General features: G+C 49.5%; 8 protein-coding genes across 8 annotated transcripts; 4 read left to right on the top strand and 4 right to left on the bottom strand.

Moving 5' to 3' along the window:
• Positions 1-880: 880 nt before the first annotated feature.
• On the bottom strand, positions 881-3,421 carry FOBCDRAFT_211833 (glycoside hydrolase). The gene is made up of 3 exons (XM_031182144.3): positions 2,720-3,421; positions 1,320-2,659; positions 881-1,263 (listed from the first exon to the last, which is right to left on the bottom strand). Exons 1-3 carry the CDS (start codon positions 3,210-3,212, stop codon positions 1,027-1,029), a joined length of 2,070 nt encoding a protein of 689 aa, XP_031042912.2. The 5' UTR covers positions 3,213-3,421; the 3' UTR covers positions 881-1,026.
• A 650-nt stretch (positions 3,422-4,071) lies between these two features.
• FOBCDRAFT_267379 (uncharacterized protein) lies at positions 4,072-4,927 on the top strand (the record flags this gene model as incomplete). Its single annotated transcript, XM_031182143.2, has 3 exons — positions 4,072-4,389; positions 4,451-4,672; positions 4,766-4,927. The coding sequence occupies 3 exons, from the start codon at positions 4,072-4,074 to the stop codon at positions 4,925-4,927; spliced, it is 702 nt and encodes a 233-aa protein (XP_031042911.2).
• On the bottom strand, positions 4,927-5,866 carry FOBCDRAFT_4775 (uncharacterized protein). The gene is made up of 3 exons (XM_031182141.3): positions 5,623-5,866; positions 5,347-5,563; positions 4,927-5,296 (listed from the first exon to the last, which is right to left on the bottom strand). The coding sequence occupies exons 1-3, from the start codon at positions 5,706-5,708 to the stop codon at positions 4,988-4,990; spliced, it is 612 nt and encodes a 203-aa protein (XP_031042909.2). The 5' UTR covers positions 5,709-5,866; the 3' UTR covers positions 4,927-4,987.
• Positions 5,867-5,998: 132 nt separating this feature from the next.
• Positions 5,999-7,399, top strand: FOBCDRAFT_211828 (WD40-repeat-containing domain protein). The gene is made up of 3 exons (XM_031182138.3): positions 5,999-6,344; positions 6,406-7,233; positions 7,284-7,399. The coding sequence occupies exons 1-3, from the start codon at positions 6,122-6,124 to the stop codon at positions 7,322-7,324; spliced, it is 1,092 nt and encodes a 363-aa protein (XP_031042906.2). The 5' UTR covers positions 5,999-6,121; the 3' UTR covers positions 7,325-7,399.
• A 355-nt stretch (positions 7,400-7,754) lies between these two features.
• Positions 7,755-8,783, bottom strand: FOBCDRAFT_4754 (YjgF/Yer057p/UK114 family). The gene is made up of 5 exons (XM_031182132.3): positions 8,586-8,783; positions 8,380-8,438; positions 8,315-8,328; positions 8,059-8,259; positions 7,755-8,007 (listed from the first exon to the last, which is right to left on the bottom strand). The coding sequence occupies exons 2-5, from the start codon at positions 8,423-8,425 to the stop codon at positions 7,891-7,893; spliced, it is 378 nt and encodes a 125-aa protein (XP_031042900.2). The 5' UTR covers positions 8,426-8,438; positions 8,586-8,783; the 3' UTR covers positions 7,755-7,890.
• Positions 8,784-9,659: 876 nt separating this feature from the next.
• On the top strand, positions 9,660-12,801 carry FOBCDRAFT_211820 (Dolichyl-phosphate-mannose-protein mannosyltransferase-domain-containing protein). The gene is made up of 4 exons (XM_054702831.2): positions 9,660-9,934; positions 10,062-10,338; positions 10,395-12,030; positions 12,083-12,801. Exons 2-4 carry the CDS (start codon positions 10,081-10,083, stop codon positions 12,499-12,501), a joined length of 2,313 nt encoding a protein of 770 aa, XP_054558806.1. The 5' UTR covers positions 9,660-9,934; positions 10,062-10,080; the 3' UTR covers positions 12,502-12,801.
• On the bottom strand, positions 12,802-13,500 carry FOBCDRAFT_211819 (uncharacterized protein). Its single transcript, XM_059609334.1, has one exon. The coding sequence runs from the start codon at positions 13,257-13,259 to the stop codon at positions 12,990-12,992; it is 270 nt and encodes an 89-aa protein (XP_059466589.1). The 5' UTR covers positions 13,260-13,500; the 3' UTR covers positions 12,802-12,989.
• A 312-nt stretch (positions 13,501-13,812) lies between these two features.
• FOBCDRAFT_267374 (cryptococcal mannosyltransferase 1-domain-containing protein) lies at positions 13,813-15,135 on the top strand (the record flags this gene model as incomplete). Its single annotated transcript, XM_059611402.1, has 3 exons — positions 13,813-14,394; positions 14,444-14,672; positions 14,726-15,135. 3 exons carry the CDS (start codon positions 13,813-13,815, stop codon positions 15,133-15,135), a joined length of 1,221 nt encoding a protein of 406 aa, XP_059463855.1.
• Positions 15,136-16,234: the final 1,099 nt, after the last annotated feature.

Raw genomic sequence — 16,234 nt, 5'->3', positions numbered from 1 at the left:
CGAGCTGTCAAACGCCCCAAGCGTTGAGGAACAACCACGGGCATTGGTGGAGAGGGACCGAGGTGACGCTATTGCAGTGGAGGTGGGGAGCTTTAGAACGTCTAGAGTGAGTCGTTGTAACGCTGTAACGCCTTTTGGCTGGAACCCCCCCGCACGCTGAAGTTACCGCCTGGACCATGCTGCCGGGTTCTGTCTGTCTGTGCATCCGATCAGTCTTGAAAGAATACGTAAAGAATTGAAGATGTGGATTCACTACTCGGTATCGAAAATGGTGGAGTCTATCTTAGATGTCCAAGAGACAAAACACCAGATTTTGGTCAGTATACATACACCATGGCCCAATGCAATATCGAAAATAAATCACAAGCTAAGGTAAGGTAATCCTTCAAAACCAACAGCAGCAACCCCTGTCTTCCCAAGCAACCCACCTAAACCATCTCCAGCAGGTGCATTCATCACTAAGTTTGACTATCACACTCCCGTCCCTCCCTCTTCCATTTCAATTCAGCCCTGATACGAGGACCCTTCCATCCATCGGCTAACTGCGTCTCCCCTCTTCTCGGTCCCGACAAAAGGAAATCCCCTTGTTCTACCTCACGTTCTAGCCCTCACGAGTCCCGATTCATAGATACGATAATCCAGGGCCTATCGCAAACACAATCGCATGCCAAGAACAAAAACACGGGGAAGCGGATCCTTTCCTATCTGTCTCCTTGTTCTTGCTCGTCAAATAGACAAGCACAAGCCCGTAATCCATCGAACCATATTTTTCGAGATCGTCACAACCCTGCCTTCCTTGAAGCTTGGACCAGAAAGGCAGCTGCAAAGCCACGAAAAGAGTATCTGTCTTGACCAGAAGGGACATTTGAGACAAGAAATTCAGTACCAAGGCTTCAGGCTTCTATTCATGCTCAAACAGTATGATATATCAAATAAATGCTACATACGCTCAACGCAACTTCGCCACCCTGCATCACTTGAGCTTATTCACAGCATCCAATCACCGCACCCACGGTATCAGCTGCTCTAATTCACCTTCTTGGCGTCCTGCATAACGGCCTCCTTCTCTTTACTCTCAACCTTGACGGCCGTAGCGATGATCTTACCATTGGCGTCTCTTGGCTTTCTCTTCCATCCTGTAGAGAATAACTGTCCCATGTCAAAGCGAGGCAGTGGGTGTCCTTCGGTGTTAATAACGACTTTGTCCAGAGGTAGGAGATCAGGAGGCGAGAACAGGAGGTAAAAGTATTTGAGTGTTTCAGCCTGTGTGGCTATGTTAGTATCTTGGCCGGCTGCTCGCTCACATCTTTACCACTTACCAGCCAGAAGCTCTCCATGTTGTCCCGCACTTTAGGCGGGACAACATTGGCATTGCGCAGACTCGTAAAGCCTCCTCCATTTCTCACAGCTGTGTGGTTCATGAAAGACTTGAACATCTCCCAACCCCATTCGCGGTATCGGTTGTCGTTGGTGATCCTCCACATGTAGAACAGACTCTCGACCGTCTCGGGTCGCTGGAGATTGTGAACATCGCCAGACTTGACAGTAAAGTCCTTGCGCCACTCCGCGTCCGGACTTGTGTCGAAATTAACTGGACCATTTCGAGGATTACCGTAAGCCGTTGGCGGGTTGTCAATCTCAAAGTAGGTAATTTCGGCCGATAGCCCTGTTGCCATGTACTTGTACATTCCCCAGCATGTCTCCATGACTTCTCGCGCCAGCTGCATATCCTCCTCGTTCTTCTTCGACCACGTCGGCAGTTTGCGCGCCTGAGCCTCAGTAAGGCCTTCTGTGGCCGCTAAAGCTATTGTACCGGGCATGAAGCACACAAGGTGGTCCATCTTCGGGCTAAGTGGCATCTCTAATCCATTCGGTCGCTCTCCGATGATGGTGAACTTCGAGTTCGAAGTATATGTGACGAGGTGTTTGCGAACGCCTTGAAGCGCCTCGTACCACATATCTTGATAAATAGGCTCCTGCTTATTCGTCTGAAGATATTGCTTGATAAGATACTCATAGTATGAGTCGCCGCGGCTTCCCAGACGAATGTTTTCACCCCTGAACTCGCCCGAGGTTGCATAGATAAAGATGGGGACCAAGCCATCTTGAGCTCCCTGATTGTCGACAAGTTTCATGACATTTTCCACACGGTCCCAAAAGTCTTTTTCTCCTGTGAGCTTTGCGAGGTACTTAAATTCAAGCTGGAGAGTTGTGGCCTCCGCCGTCGACGACGCTCCCATGTCTGCGTGTGAGGGGATGCCCTCGAACTTAGCAAGGTTGACACTCGCATATGGGATGCCAGATGGGGAATCAAATGCGCTCATGAGACGATCAGCCAGGTCTTTAGCTTTCTCAAGATACAAATCTTCGCCGGCTGCCCCCTCGTCATCCTCGGCCAGTGGCGCAAGCCCCGGAAACTCGGTGGATAAGTAGTGTGCACTTAGAAGCCCACCCAGCATTCGAATTGTCGTCTCAAAGGTGTTGACATCCTGATCCTGATCCCATGTCAAGGAGTCCGAGATCCAATGACGAGCGTCTTGGACACGAGATGTAAGGTTCATGAGAATCATAGTATCCAAAGAGTCGATTATGATCCAGCCGAGTCCCTTTGGTGCCATATTTTCACCTGTCTTGCTAATTGGGTGGTATTCATCGAATCCTGTCGAGTTCTTCGGTCAGCCAATTTGAATCGCCCGTCCAGATATTCGGCCGAACGTACCCCAGGCATATCGCTTGTAGGCATCCCAGCTCAGCTCGAATGCCTCGACCACACGATCTCTCCTGTGATCCCAGTTCGCCTTTCTATCATCCTTGGACAAGCCTGTGTAGCTCCAATCGGTTGTTACAGTTCTCTTCGGCGAGGGTTTCTTCGAGGATCCAGTCCAATATATTAATGTCAAAACAACGAAGGCAATAATAGCCATCCACTTCTTGCGCTTCCAAAAGGGTCTGTATTCATCGTCGTAAGGCGACGCATAAGGTTTGTCTTTGTACATTGGGAGTCGATCCGACTTGTTGGATCTCTGGCCAGAACCCCAGAATCGATCCTCAAGCTCTCGTTGACGACTATCAAAGGACGGAACGGTTCGGGGCATAGAGAAGGCCATAGCTACTTCATCGGCCTCGGCCTGCGACTGCGCAGGAATGTTTCGAGATTGCGGGCGTCCAAAGGTGCTTGTGGTTCGGTGGATGTTGAACGGATCTCGAATCATTGACTTGGTGTTTTCATTTCTAGGTGGGACTAGCCAGTAGAGTGAGAGCAAATGACTCGAAAAGACGCTAGAATTCACAGTGCAAGACAGGACAAGAACTAGTATGTACAGGTCGCAAGCAAGGAAGCAGTTTACGAAGAACGTGGCAAGAAAAGTCTCAAGCTTGAGACGAAACAACCAGAGCCAATAAAGGACAGAAATACAGACAGAACCGAAATCAGGAGCTTGGGGTAGCTTTTACTTTACGGCACGCGACCAGGGTTATACAAAAGGTGTCGTTTGCGATTGCGACACCAACTCTCGGTCAAGTTTAGCGCCCTGGCCCGAGCACTCGGACCTAGCAATTCCGTTTCCCTTTTATATTGCGAAACCAAATCGTTACAACTTGAATCACTACCTATTGTATGACTTATTTGAAGTCATTATAATGGCAGAAGCAGACTTGACTAATGATGTCATCGCATGAGCTGCCATCAGTCGAAACTTATGTTATTTATGAGTTGCAGTGGGAGAGCAAAGTAATCGTGGTTGATGATGTGAAAGTGTTTCCTTTTTTTTATGTGACATCAAGTACAACTCTAACCTTTTGACTTCTTACCGGTACCGTCGGTAGTCCCTAGAAACAAATAAATAGGTACCTTCACAAATCAAAGCTTACATGAATGTTACATCCAACCAAATATAGTCCTGTCAAACAATCATGCTGTGCTAGATCTAAGCACTAAAATTACCACCAGCTTAGGTACGTGGACCCTTCGCACCTAAAATAACGGCACGTGGAAGTGATACCCAACTCAATCACAAACTTCACCTCTGATATCAAAACTCTCCAGACCTCGACCACAATAATCCAGTCGGAATGGCTATTGAAAACTTCCCCTCTCTTACCGCGGAAGAGTTCTCAGAAGCATGCCATCACCTTGACAGACAATACTGCCAAGCGTCTTTGGGCCCCCAACGAGCACGGTGGAAGCTGAGGCTCTGCAATGCTCTTTGCACAGACTTCGCCTATGGTGGGGGTTTCACAACATATATCCAAATAAGGCGGCCTCTCGAGTTTGATCTGGATCATGGAGATCTTTCACTAGATTTGGATGGATTCTCCTTCTCAGACGACAAAACGCATGTACCAATAGGTGGGGATAAGGACATGTTAGATGCTGAAGAAGCAGACGAGGTAACTTATCTTCAATATAATATCTTCCAAATGTTGAACTTCGTCTTAAAGATTATGACAGGCCGCTCTAATCAGACAACGAACTCGCCCAGAAGTTGCCATGGTGGAGTATGAAATTCACCTTCACCCCACGTATCGTGTGCCATGTCTATGGTTCAATCTACGCAACCTACCTGCCGATGAGCCAGCATTCAACATTGACACTGTCTTTCGCCGCCTTGTACCAGACGAGTACAAGGCCGGGCTTCGGGCACTGGGCAATGTAGGCGGTATTTCGGCCGATGTACGTTTTCTGGGGAGAGCTGTTTGCACAAGTCAATTTCAAGATTCTGGGTATCGTCAAGATTGGTCGGCCTAACTAACATCTTGCTCACAGCACCACCCTATCACGGGCGTCCCATCCTTTTTTGTCCACCCCTGCTTGCTGGGAGACGCAATTTCCAAATTCGAGTGCGACAGGACGAACTATCTCATGATATGGCTCGGACTTGTAGGAGGTTGCGTAGGGCTATGGGTCCCTAAGGAAATGGCAATGTAGTAGCGTATCGATTGCGTCTCTCAGAAATGTCGCCGACCTTCATGGGCTCATTCTTGCTCATCAATCATCATCACTGTCCTCCTCCATGGCAACATCCGAATCACTATCCTCATCGTCACGGGTTCGCTTCTGTCCTCGGCCACCTGGTGTATCGGCGTCTTCCATAACGTGGTCCGAGTTCGCAGCAGGCTTCGCAGGAAGACCAGAGCCGGGCGTCGGTGCCGGCGCTGAACCGGGAGGGGGAGCGTTGAAGATGCTCTGTTGCAGTTCAGTCTGCTCGACGTTGGTGGCACCTGCGACATTCGGGATCTTGAAAGTGCCGTCGAGTTTAGCCACAAAGTTGGACTTGGACTTCGCATATTGTATTTTCTAGCGAACGAGTTAGACTGATTCCACCACCACGGAAAGGTTCCACTGACCAAGTCGCGACCGAGGAATGCTTGTCCCTCTAGAGATCTCATAGCTTGTGTAGCAGACTGAACATCCCGAAATACGATATGGGCCTGACCGCGCATCTTCATTGTCTTAAGAGCGACAACGTCGAGGACAGGTCCGTATGTGGAGAAGAGAAGGTAGAGGGCGGTTCGCAGGTCGGCTTTCTGGATTTTCGAGGATGGGAGATTCGTTACGTAGAGACTGAGGAGTCAGCACGACTTGAGAAGGTACAGGGTAGTGCAGGGCAGTAAAAGACTCACGTTTGATTAGGAGGAATAGGTTGAACCTTGGCTGGTAAAGATGCGTTTGGTTGAAGACCACGAGGCGCGGTTGTTACAGCGGCCATTGTGGTAGTTGAACAGACGTCGGTGGTTCTATGTTGATAATCGATGTGTCGCAATCGAAAGTTCGGCACTTTTCCGGTGCTGCTTATACCAAGACTGTGGTATTGATAATGGGCGCAATTGGATTCCAAGATATCGATATTCGGCGGTGTTGATGGATTGGAGATTTTTCGCCGAGCCTAGAATTGCCAGCCTCGCACTACAAGACAAGCACAGCCGCTGTGGCCCAAGCTTGCCTACCCTACCATCCACTGGCTGGAGCTTCAGCACTACGTAACCCCCCACCCCCACCGCCAACTTGGAGCCTAGACATAGATCGTCAGCACCCAATTCAACACGGCCTTTCTTACTCCTATACTCTCAATCAGCTTCAAAGCGATAGTAGAGAGCTACTCCTATCGCGAATAACATCAGTATGGCCGCCCCCGAAGTCCACCACCTCTTCCACCACCCCATCGCCGATCACTCCTTCTCGGCCGATCACTCCGTCCTCGCTGTCGCTCGAGACACTGCTGTCGAGCTCTATGGCAAGGTTGGCAATGCCTTTAAGCTAAAAGACGAGCTCAAGGGCCATGACAAGACGGTCACTAGTGTCGATATTGCTCCCAACAGTGGACGTATCGTTACTTGCTCTCAAGGTTAGTCTCCGTGGAGTTACCCCTATGTAGTGTCTCGTTCAGTACCTTACATGATAACCAGATCGTAACGCTCTGGTCTGGGAGCCATCCCCGACCGGTTATAAGCCTACTTTGGTCCTTCTTCGAATCAGCCGGGCTGCTACCTTTGTCCGATGGTCTCCCTCTGAGAACAAGTTCGCCGTGGGATCCGGCGATCGCGTCATTGCCGTCTGCTACTTCGAAGAGGAGAACGACTGGTGGGTGTCTAAGCACCTGAAGAAGCCCATCCGCAGCACCATTACCAGCGTTGCTTGGCACCCCAACTCTGTTCTCCTGGCTGCTGGATCCACTGATGCTCACGCCAGAGTCTTCTCTGCCTTCATCAAGGGTATGGACTCCCGTCCTCCTCCTGGAGTCTGGGGCGAGCGACTCCCTTTCAACACCGTTTGTGGGGAGTTCTTGAACAACTCGGCTGGATGGGTGCACTCTGTCTCTTTTTCTCCAAGCGGAGACAGTCTTGCATTCGCGGCGCATGATAGTAGCATCACTGTCGTCTACCCGTCCGGCCCTGAGCAGCCTCCTCGTGCAGTTGTCACCGTCTCCACTCAGCAGCTTCCTTTCAAGAGTCTGATCTGGACCAGCGAAGATGAGATTATTGCTGCCGGTTACGACTGCGAGGCTTTCCGCTTCCAAGGTGGTGAGGCAGGCTGGCAGCTAGCTGGTGCTATTGAGCAGAAGGGCCGTCCTGGTCTGGGCGAGCACCGTGAGGAATCTGCTTTGAACATGTTCAGACAAATGGATCTCAAGGGCAACGCTAAGGATGACACTCAACTTAAGACTATCCACCAAAATACCATCAGCACCGTCAGGCCTTTCGAAACCTCTGGTGACCGCGTCACCATGTTCAGCAGTAAGCACAAAGTCGTACCTATAAGTTGCGTAAACTGACACAGATTGTAGCAAGCGGCGTCGATGGCAGAGTTGTGGTATGGAGCACTTAGATAGCTTGAATAAACAATATATACTGCTGCTAGAAAGCGGGCAGATTACATGGTAACTTGCCATTGGTCTACAAACTTCATACCTCCCACAGACACCACTGGCTTTGATTTATATCGGGCGTTTGCAGTACTTTATGTACCGTGTGTACTCAGAAGAAAGTCTCTTTGTAAAGTCTTGATGTACTTCTCGATCCTTACCCCCCATTAGGTAGATCCTAACTTACTACTTATCCAACAACTCAGGCATTTACGAGGCCTCATAAGACACACCGTCTGTTTGCTCCAGAACTTCCAACCTCAGTAATACCAAGCCACCTATAATGATCATTTCTCATGGCACGTATCTCTGATGCAAGTCAAGTGGCTAGCAATAAACTTTCTTCGCTTTAATATCCGTCAAAATTCGGCAGCACCGTCCCCACACGGAGACTGGTTTGATGGTTTTTTGGCAATAGGACCACTTTATCCCCAAAGACTCACAATTCTCACGGATTCCGAAGTAATGCAGAATTGTTTTCATCAAGTTCTATTTTGTCGCGGGCCTTGGCTTTGCTTAGATTTTGCCTCTATGGAAGAGCAATGACCTCAATCTCCACATCAACGTTCTTGGGAAGAGTCTTGACAGCCACACAGCTGCGGGCAGGCTTGTGCGAAAACCACTTCTCATACTCGGTGTTGATTTCCTAGAAGTTGTCAGTAACTGAATGGAAGATTGGCCTTGCTGAGGCACTGACAGCAAAGTAGGACATGTCAGAGATGAAGACTGTAGTCTTGACCACCTTGGAAATAGACGAGCCTGCCGCCTCAACAACAGCCTGGACATTCTTGCAGGCCTGGCGGGTCTGCTCGGTGATACCTTGGACCATCTCACCCTCGGGCGTAAGAGGAATCTGGCCAGAGCAGTAGATCATGTTGGGGGTCTTGATGGCTTGAGACTGGTTTGAAATATCATGAGTGTTGGTTTTGTCAGTGAGGGGTAGCTTAACATACGTAAGGGCCAAGGGCTTCGATACTGTCAGTAAAGGTTTACCAGAAATTGAATCCATACAACTTACCCGCAGGGGCGTCCTTGGTGAAAACGATCTGCTGGTCGGAAGACATTGTCGATTGGTGTCTGGTTGAACGTGTGAACTTGGCTGACGCTACGATATGCTGGCGGGGAATTGTCCGGATGGAAGAGGTGATAAAGCGTGAAGCTCTGCGCGCAATGGGAGGAAATGACATGGCAGGAAAAGACTAACAATTGTGATTATCGACGTACCTAGAGTAAGGAGAATGATCAAATTGGAGTCTCAGAGCTGAGGTTGTGTTGAGTTAGTTTCCAAGGGGTTCAAGTAAGCTTTGGTTGCCGTGTTTTGAACGAGAGCTCCGGAGGTTCGGTGAGTACTCGGAGGGGTAAACCGAAGCTAGCCAATGGAAAGCACCTTGAGAGAATGGATTGGACTTGGTTGTATCTGGTCAATTGCTACAGGTACATAAAATCAGTTAATTTACTGCTGCTGAGCTCCGTTGATCGGCTAACTTGTGGTAGGTCTGGCGACCTCTCCGGGCCGCCCCGCATTGCGCCCTCCGGAGACGGCGGCCGAGGAGCGTTTGGAAGAGCTCTGAACATGAGTTTTCTCTTGGGAGCTCTATTATTATTATAGCTATTGCGGTATGTAATTCAAGAGGTAAAGTCAGAGGACGGCGTGGTGCTGTCTCATCTTTGTTGTTTGGTTATTGACATGAAGCCACGGCGTCTGGATGTTGGACGTGTTGCATATATCGCAGTGTTTGTTCAGGAGCTCGATGGAAATGCTTTGACAAACAGACTTATAGTACAGGTTTGAACAAAAGGGGTCTCTGTTGATGTTCTATTCAACACCAGAAGAAGGATAGTTAGTTGTCTGTTGCAAGTGCAGCTTCACTAGTCTCTTTGTGCTTTGCCACCAACTCAAGTGTCAACGTGACAAACGACGACGGCAATCAAACAGTCTATGAGAGAGTTTGTACTCCACTTGTGAAAAATCCACGATGTTCGAAGCATTTGTGTTCAATTGAAAATCGGGATTGGCGGTCAAGCAGTAATCACAATCCAATCGACCACCGTATGCTTTCAGCCCTGTTGTTGAGCATCTCCAAAACCGGCATCATCAGCAAAGCTTGGCCGAAGTCAGAGACAGTGAATTCCCACTGAAGCTAAAACACGCCGGGACCCAATTGGTTCCCGTAGCTCCTTATTCACTCCCCTTGAGAACATCCAACTGTTAGCAGCTTCAGCTGTCAAGTGGCTGAGAGCTAACACAAGTGGGGTCTTACCCCTGCGTCCATCCCATCTAGCCCAGACTCCTCCAGTGACAGGGGTAAAAAAAGGCAAGCTGGCCAGGTTGTCCTCGACGCCAGAAGCATCAACTTGATCCCATAACTTCAACCACAGGGAGGTTTCTCTTTTTAATCAATCGCCCCTTTTTCTTTCCTTTCTTTTTATTTTGTGAAACTTCTCGATTGAGGTGGTAATTGCTTCTGGCAGCTACCTCTACTTGCTCTTCTATCATTCCTTTGTTCACCTATTTCTTCTTCTCTTCTACAAATCACTTGGTGTAACCAGGGCACTACTATCTAACCCCTGAGGTAAGCCTGAGACCTACGGTTCCTCTGAATCGTTTGTGAGACGTGGTTGTTTCTCTGCATATTTCATGTCATTTTCTTTTCTTATATATACGTCTATAAGGTCTTTAACTGATTGTCGCATCTGTAGCTTACGGCCACCTTCAATCATGGCTCGAAGCTCCACGCCGCAGGGCAGCCTGCGACAGAGGGGCGCACCATCAAAGAAGCCCTTCGAAGAAGACTCTTTCGATCCTAATATCGAGCTTGACAAGCTTGCCAAGGCTGGCGCTCAGCGAGCCGCTGCCCAGAGCGAGACCGAGTACAAGATTGGCCTTTTCCTCATCACTATCTTGTCCTTCGTTACTCGATTCTGGGGTATCAGCCATCCGAACGAGGTTGTCTTTGACGAGGTGCACTTTGGAAAGGTAAGCACGACTGGATTCACTAGTATTCGATGCTATAGCTAACCGCTGCTTGATAGTTCGCCTCATACTACCTCGAGCGAACCTACTTTTTCGATGTCCACCCCCCCTTCGGCAAGCTTCTCTTCGCCTTTGTCGGCTGGCTCGTTGGCTACGATGGTAACTTCCACTTCGAGAACATCGGCGACTCCTACATTGCGAATAAAGTTCCTTATGTCGCGTACCGAGCTCTCCCCGCTACTCTAGGTGCTTTGACTGTCTCGGTCACATATCTCATCATGTGGGAATCTGGCTACAGCCTTCCCGCTTGCATCCTCGCCGCTGGTCTTGTCCTCCTCGACAATGCCCACATCGGCCAGACCCGACTCATCCTCCTAGATGCTACTTTGGTCCTCGCCATGGCCTGCAGTCTCCTCTTCTACATCAAGTGGTACAAGCTCCGACATGAGCCTTTCTCCCGAAAGTGGTGGAAGTGGCTCATCCTTACCGGATTTGCTCTGTCTTGCGATATCTCGGTCAAGTACGTTGGTGTATTTGCCTTCGTTACCATTGGCTCTGCCGTTGTTATTGACCTCTGGGACCTCCTTAACATTAACCGACCTGGTGGTGCCATCAGCCTGCAGGAATTTACCAAGCACTTTGCCGCTCGGGCTTTTGGTCTGATCATCATGCCTTTCTTGTTCTACCTCTTCTGGTTCCAGGTTCACTTTGCCGTTCTCTACCGATCCGGTCCTGGTGATGATTTCATGACTCCTGAATTCCAGGAGACCCTGAGCGACAACGTTATGCTGGCCAATTCGATCGACATTCAGTACTATGACCAGATCACAATTCGACACAAGGAGACCAAGACATACCTTCACAGTCATGAGGACCGTTACCCTCTCCGATACGATGATGGCCGTGTTTCGTCCCAGGGCCAGCAGATCACTGGTTACCCTTACAACGACACCAACAACTACTGGGAGATCCTGCCCGCCAATAACGATAAGCAGATTGGCCGCATTGTCAAGAACCACGAACTGGTTCGCCTTCGCCACGTTGGAACCGACAAGATTTTACTCTCCCACGATGTCGCTTCTCCTTACTACCCCACCAACCAGGAATTCACTGCTGTTACTCCCGAGGAGGCTTTCGGCAAGCGTGAGAAGGACACTCTTTTCGAGGTCCGAATCGAGCACGGCAAGAAGAACCAGAACTTCAAGACTGTCGCTGGCCACTTCAAGCTCATTCACAACCCAAGCAAGGTTGCCATGTGGACCCATACTAAGCCTCTCCCTGAGTGGGGTTACAAGCAGCAGGAGATCAACGGAAACAAGCAGATTGCGCCCAGCTCCAACGTCTGGATCGCTGAGGACATTCCCTCTCTGCCTGCTGACCACCCTCGTCGTCAGAAGCCTGAGCGCAAGGTCAAGTCTCTGCCCTTCCTCCAGAAGTGGTTCGAGCTCCAGCGCGCCATGTTCTACCATAACAGCAAGCTTACCAGCAGCCACCCTTATGCTAGCCACCCTTATCAGTGGCCTTTCCTGCTCCGTGGTGTGAGCTTCTGGACTCAGAGCGAGACGCGCCAACAGATCTACTTCTTGGGCAACCCGATTGGCTGGTGGCTCGCTAGCAGCCTTCTCGCTGTTTATGCCGGTATTCTTCTCGCTGATCAGGTGTCTCTGCGCCGTGGTGTTGATGCTCTCGACCGCCGTAAGTCTTGTCGAAATACATCTTAAGAATTGATTTAGTAACGAAATTTTAGGAACTCGATCGCGCCTGTATAACTCTACCGGTTTCTTCTTCCTTGCTTGGGCTACTCATTACTTCCCGTTCTTCCTCATGGGACGACAACTTTTCTTGCATCATTACCTTCCAGCTCATCTTGCTTCTTGTCTTGTTGCTGGCGCTCTTCTTGAGTTCATCTTCAACTCTGAAGCTCCTGAGGAGGTCACTATCAAGGACAAGAAGGGACCTGTTAGCCCCAGGCATCACGTAACCGCTCGTGAGCGCTTCGCCGGCCAGAGCATGCTCGGTGCTTGGATTGCCTGTGGTGCTATTCTGTCTCTGATCATTGCTGGCTGGTACTTCTTCCTGCCTCTCACCTATGGTTACCCTGGTCTCTCCGTCGATGCCATTCTCCGAAGGAAGTGGCTAGGATATGACCTTCACTTTGCCAAATAGACGGTGATGGGGTGGTTTGACCAATCTTGAGTTTGAAGATTCTTGGGTCGTCGAATTTCAAGTGGACATGCCACTGGCATTTTTTCCATGAGACTCGGGTCGAGTTAATGAAGGCGTCATGACACTGATCATGACAAGATTAGTTATGGGATATACCAGGTCGACGGAGGTTGGACCATAAGTGCCAGACAAAACCAATCTCCTGTATCTCTATATGATAAGATACGTGAAGGAACATGTGTAACCTATTGAAAACATAGAGAAGCTAATCTGTTATTTGATTGAATATTTGGACGCAATGCTCATCCATGAGTTGCATTTCTTAAGAACTAAAGTGTTCGTAAGCTCAGTGGGCTTTGGCAGGGGACCCCTGTGTTGTGCTGAGACCTAGCCCCCCAAATCGACGGGCAACCATGATGAACGACGGGAGTTGTTGGGTGTCCGTTCAAAGTGTTTCGATGCTGTTATAGAAAAGATTAGATTTTACCTCACACTACGCCATCACGCCCTCCAAGGACCCCTTTCGCCTGCGCCTCAATGACACTATCCTTGGTAGCCAGCAGCTCCCTACCTCGTCGAGGTGGCCACGGCAGGAAGCGGCTAGTATTTTCCCTAGTAATGCCCTCCCCAGCACTCTCATCAATACATATCCATCGATCTAGATCAGTCCTAAGGACAGTCATAACATTACAGTCATCAAGCTCTGGCGCACAAGTGATTGGAGGTAGGTCATTTGTTGCCATATTGAAATGAGGCATCAGCGCGTTCTCTCATCCTTCTGGATAGGTTGATGGTAGGATCAGGAAGCCCCATGGCGGTAGATATAGGAAGATTCGAGAGTGAGAATACGCCTAGTAGAGAACGTGTCCTTGGGAAATACCTAGTTTAAGCTGACATCTTGAAAGAGTCATGTCTGGCAAGGAGAGTAGAACACAAGGACGTGCGGGCTCGAATTATAAATGACCTCACAGAAGATATGTCGTTGAAACAGAATTCTGCCGCACGTCAATCTTCGGGGGAGAGCTAACTTTTCCCCTTATAGTAGGCGGTCGCTCAGTCAGCTCAAGGTAGCAACCACTTAAGTTAGATGGCCAGACTTGTCGGGTGTGACTATAGGTACTAGGTCGGCATGAGCCAAGCAAGGGATGGATCCAATGTCAATTGTGCAGTTAACATCGTAATCAACGATGATTTTTCTTCTCGGATGATATCCCATGCTCTTGCCCGCTAAATTGCGCAGAGGTGGCACCAATCTTACTAATTCCACTCTCTATGATGCTTTGCTGTCCTCATAACCACGCATAAGGAATCATGGTCTCGCATACGAACCGCCTCTACCTGCGTCGCCTCCTACGCTCACGCTTCCCCAAGATAGTCTTCATCCTCGTCGTCATAATCAACGTCCTCGATGTCCTTCGAATTCATAGAAACCTCCTCGATGCCGATCGCACTCCAGCCCCGAAGCTCTCGCAGCCTCCCGGGCGCATCTATATCGCAAGCATGCACTTCAACAACGAGCGCGTAATTAGAGACCACTGGGGTCCTGCGGTGATAGAACTTGCAAAGCTTTTCGGGCGAGAGAATGTCTTTGTTAGTGTGTATGAGAGCGGGAGCTGGGACAAGACTAAAAGGGAGCTGCACCACATGGATCAGGAGCTCGAGAGACTGGGAGTTCCCCATCGTGTGGAGATGTCGGATGTCACGCATAAAGATGAGATTGAGAATCCGAATAAGGGAGAAGGCTGGATTGACACACCTAGGGGAAAGCGTGAGTTGAGAAGGATACCGTTTCTCGCAAAGCTGAGAAACAGGACGTTACAGGACTTGATAGACCTATCCAAGAAAGGAGAGCATTTCGATAAGGTTCTCTTTCTCAACGATGTCGTCTTCACGGTACGTCAACTGCTATGCCAGGGTAGTCAGCATCTCACAAAGTTTGCAGACAGACGATGTGCTCAAGCTCCTTGGCACGAATGGCGGCGACTACGCTGCAGCTTGCTCGCTTGATTTCTCGAAACCGCCGCAGTACTATGATACATTTGCACTGAGGGATACAAATGGACAGGCGCATGCGATGCCTACCTGGCCGTATTTCAAGGGCAGTGTTTCGAGGAATGCTCTTGTTAATCACTTGGATGCTGTGCCTGTTGCGAGCTGCTGGAATGGAATTGGTTTGTTTTCTTACGCTTAAAGACGAGTGCTTCCTCACTGACTGCCTCATTAGTCGCCATGCCCGTAGAGCCTTTTACTTCATCGTCGAAGCTGCGCTTCCGAGGTATTCCAGACTCTTTAGCTGAACACCACCTCGAAGGCTGCGAATGCTGCCTTATCCACGCCGACAATCCCCTCTCCAAAACTAGAGGTGTATACCTCAATCCTCATGTCCGCGTAGGCTATAACCTACGCGCATACCAAGCCTTGCACCCCGAACAAGGCGCATGGGTGTCGACATGGCAGATCTTCTCCGGTCTCTGGACCAACCGCATAATGCGATGGGTATCATCACCGTTTGACGCATGGGTGGTTAGGAGACGTGTTGCGGAGTGGGAGAAATTAGGGGGGAGAGAACCTGGCGAGTTTTGCCTGATTAACGAGATGCAGGTTCTTGTTGAAAGAGGTTGGGCACATGTTTAGATATTTGGTAGCGAGAAGGAAAGGAATTGGTGGTAAGATACCCATATTGTCAATCTGAAAGATTGTCTATTCTAAGTGTGAAGAGTTCTAGGACATGCAGAAAGACACTCTGATCTTAAAGAAACGCCCAATGATATTATGCAACATGGTTCCGGCATACTATCTTCCGTATCTGAATGCCAGATCAAATAGCCAGCGACTTTTCTCCTAACATCTACATCTGGGATCAACCCTCTCCTCTCTCAAGTCGTTTCCTTCCCACTTTCTCTTTTGCTGAGATCAACTCGACCAGGCACGTCTTTCAATCACGTTACCAATCGGACTGGGGAGAATCTAGAACTCGATGTCCTGGACTTATTTGCGGTCGAGCAAGTTGGTGGATCAAAGTTGGTCGACCAACTGGAGACAATAGTACCGATCGCACAGCGGTAGACCTTGCCTCTTCCTTCTAGTCTTCGTCTTCCTCATCTTCACCCTCACACCTGTTTTCGGTGGTCTCGACTATAGATACGACACCAAATGCAAGAGATAAAGCGTTTAAGGAACTCTCAGAGTCTGAAGAGAAGTCCTCTATAGGAGAGGGGCTAGCAAGTGACGCGTGAGGCTACAAAGCTTCACAAAAACCGCCAGCTACAATCGGAAGGACTCTGCGAGGGTTTTTGAAAACCCTGGCCATTAAGGCCACAGCTCTGATTCTCCCATGTAATTTTTCATCTGAATTATCATTCTCAGAAGAAGATGGCAGAAGGAACCCGGGCAGCTTAGCTATGGAGGTCACAGCTTCCATCCCCATGCCTGATTCGTCGTCTGGTTCCTCATCGGACTCAGAAGATGAGGATAGGAAGGGCCAGCGAACCGTATCTACAGTAAGGGGAGTAGCCTCATCTGGGCTTAGGTAAACTGGGGTGCTTAACATAGGACTACTAGAGAGGATAGGAGCGTTGTCGTCAAAATGACTTATGGGCGGGATGGAATACCCGTTCTCAACCTATCCAAAACTCGAGAAGTCGAAACTCCTTGCTGTGGGGGGGCCAAGAGGCTGGCCATGAGACTCCCGGATCATACCCTGATCACGCAATCTAGCCAAGTGGTAGCGGTT

This window comes from Fusarium oxysporum, chromosome I (genome assembly GCF_013085055.1).
Source record: "Fusarium oxysporum Fo47 chromosome I, complete sequence".
Lineage (NCBI taxonomy): Eukaryota > Fungi > Ascomycota > Sordariomycetes > Hypocreales > Nectriaceae > Fusarium > Fusarium oxysporum.
This window is presented reverse-complemented; position numbering and strand designations above follow the sequence as displayed.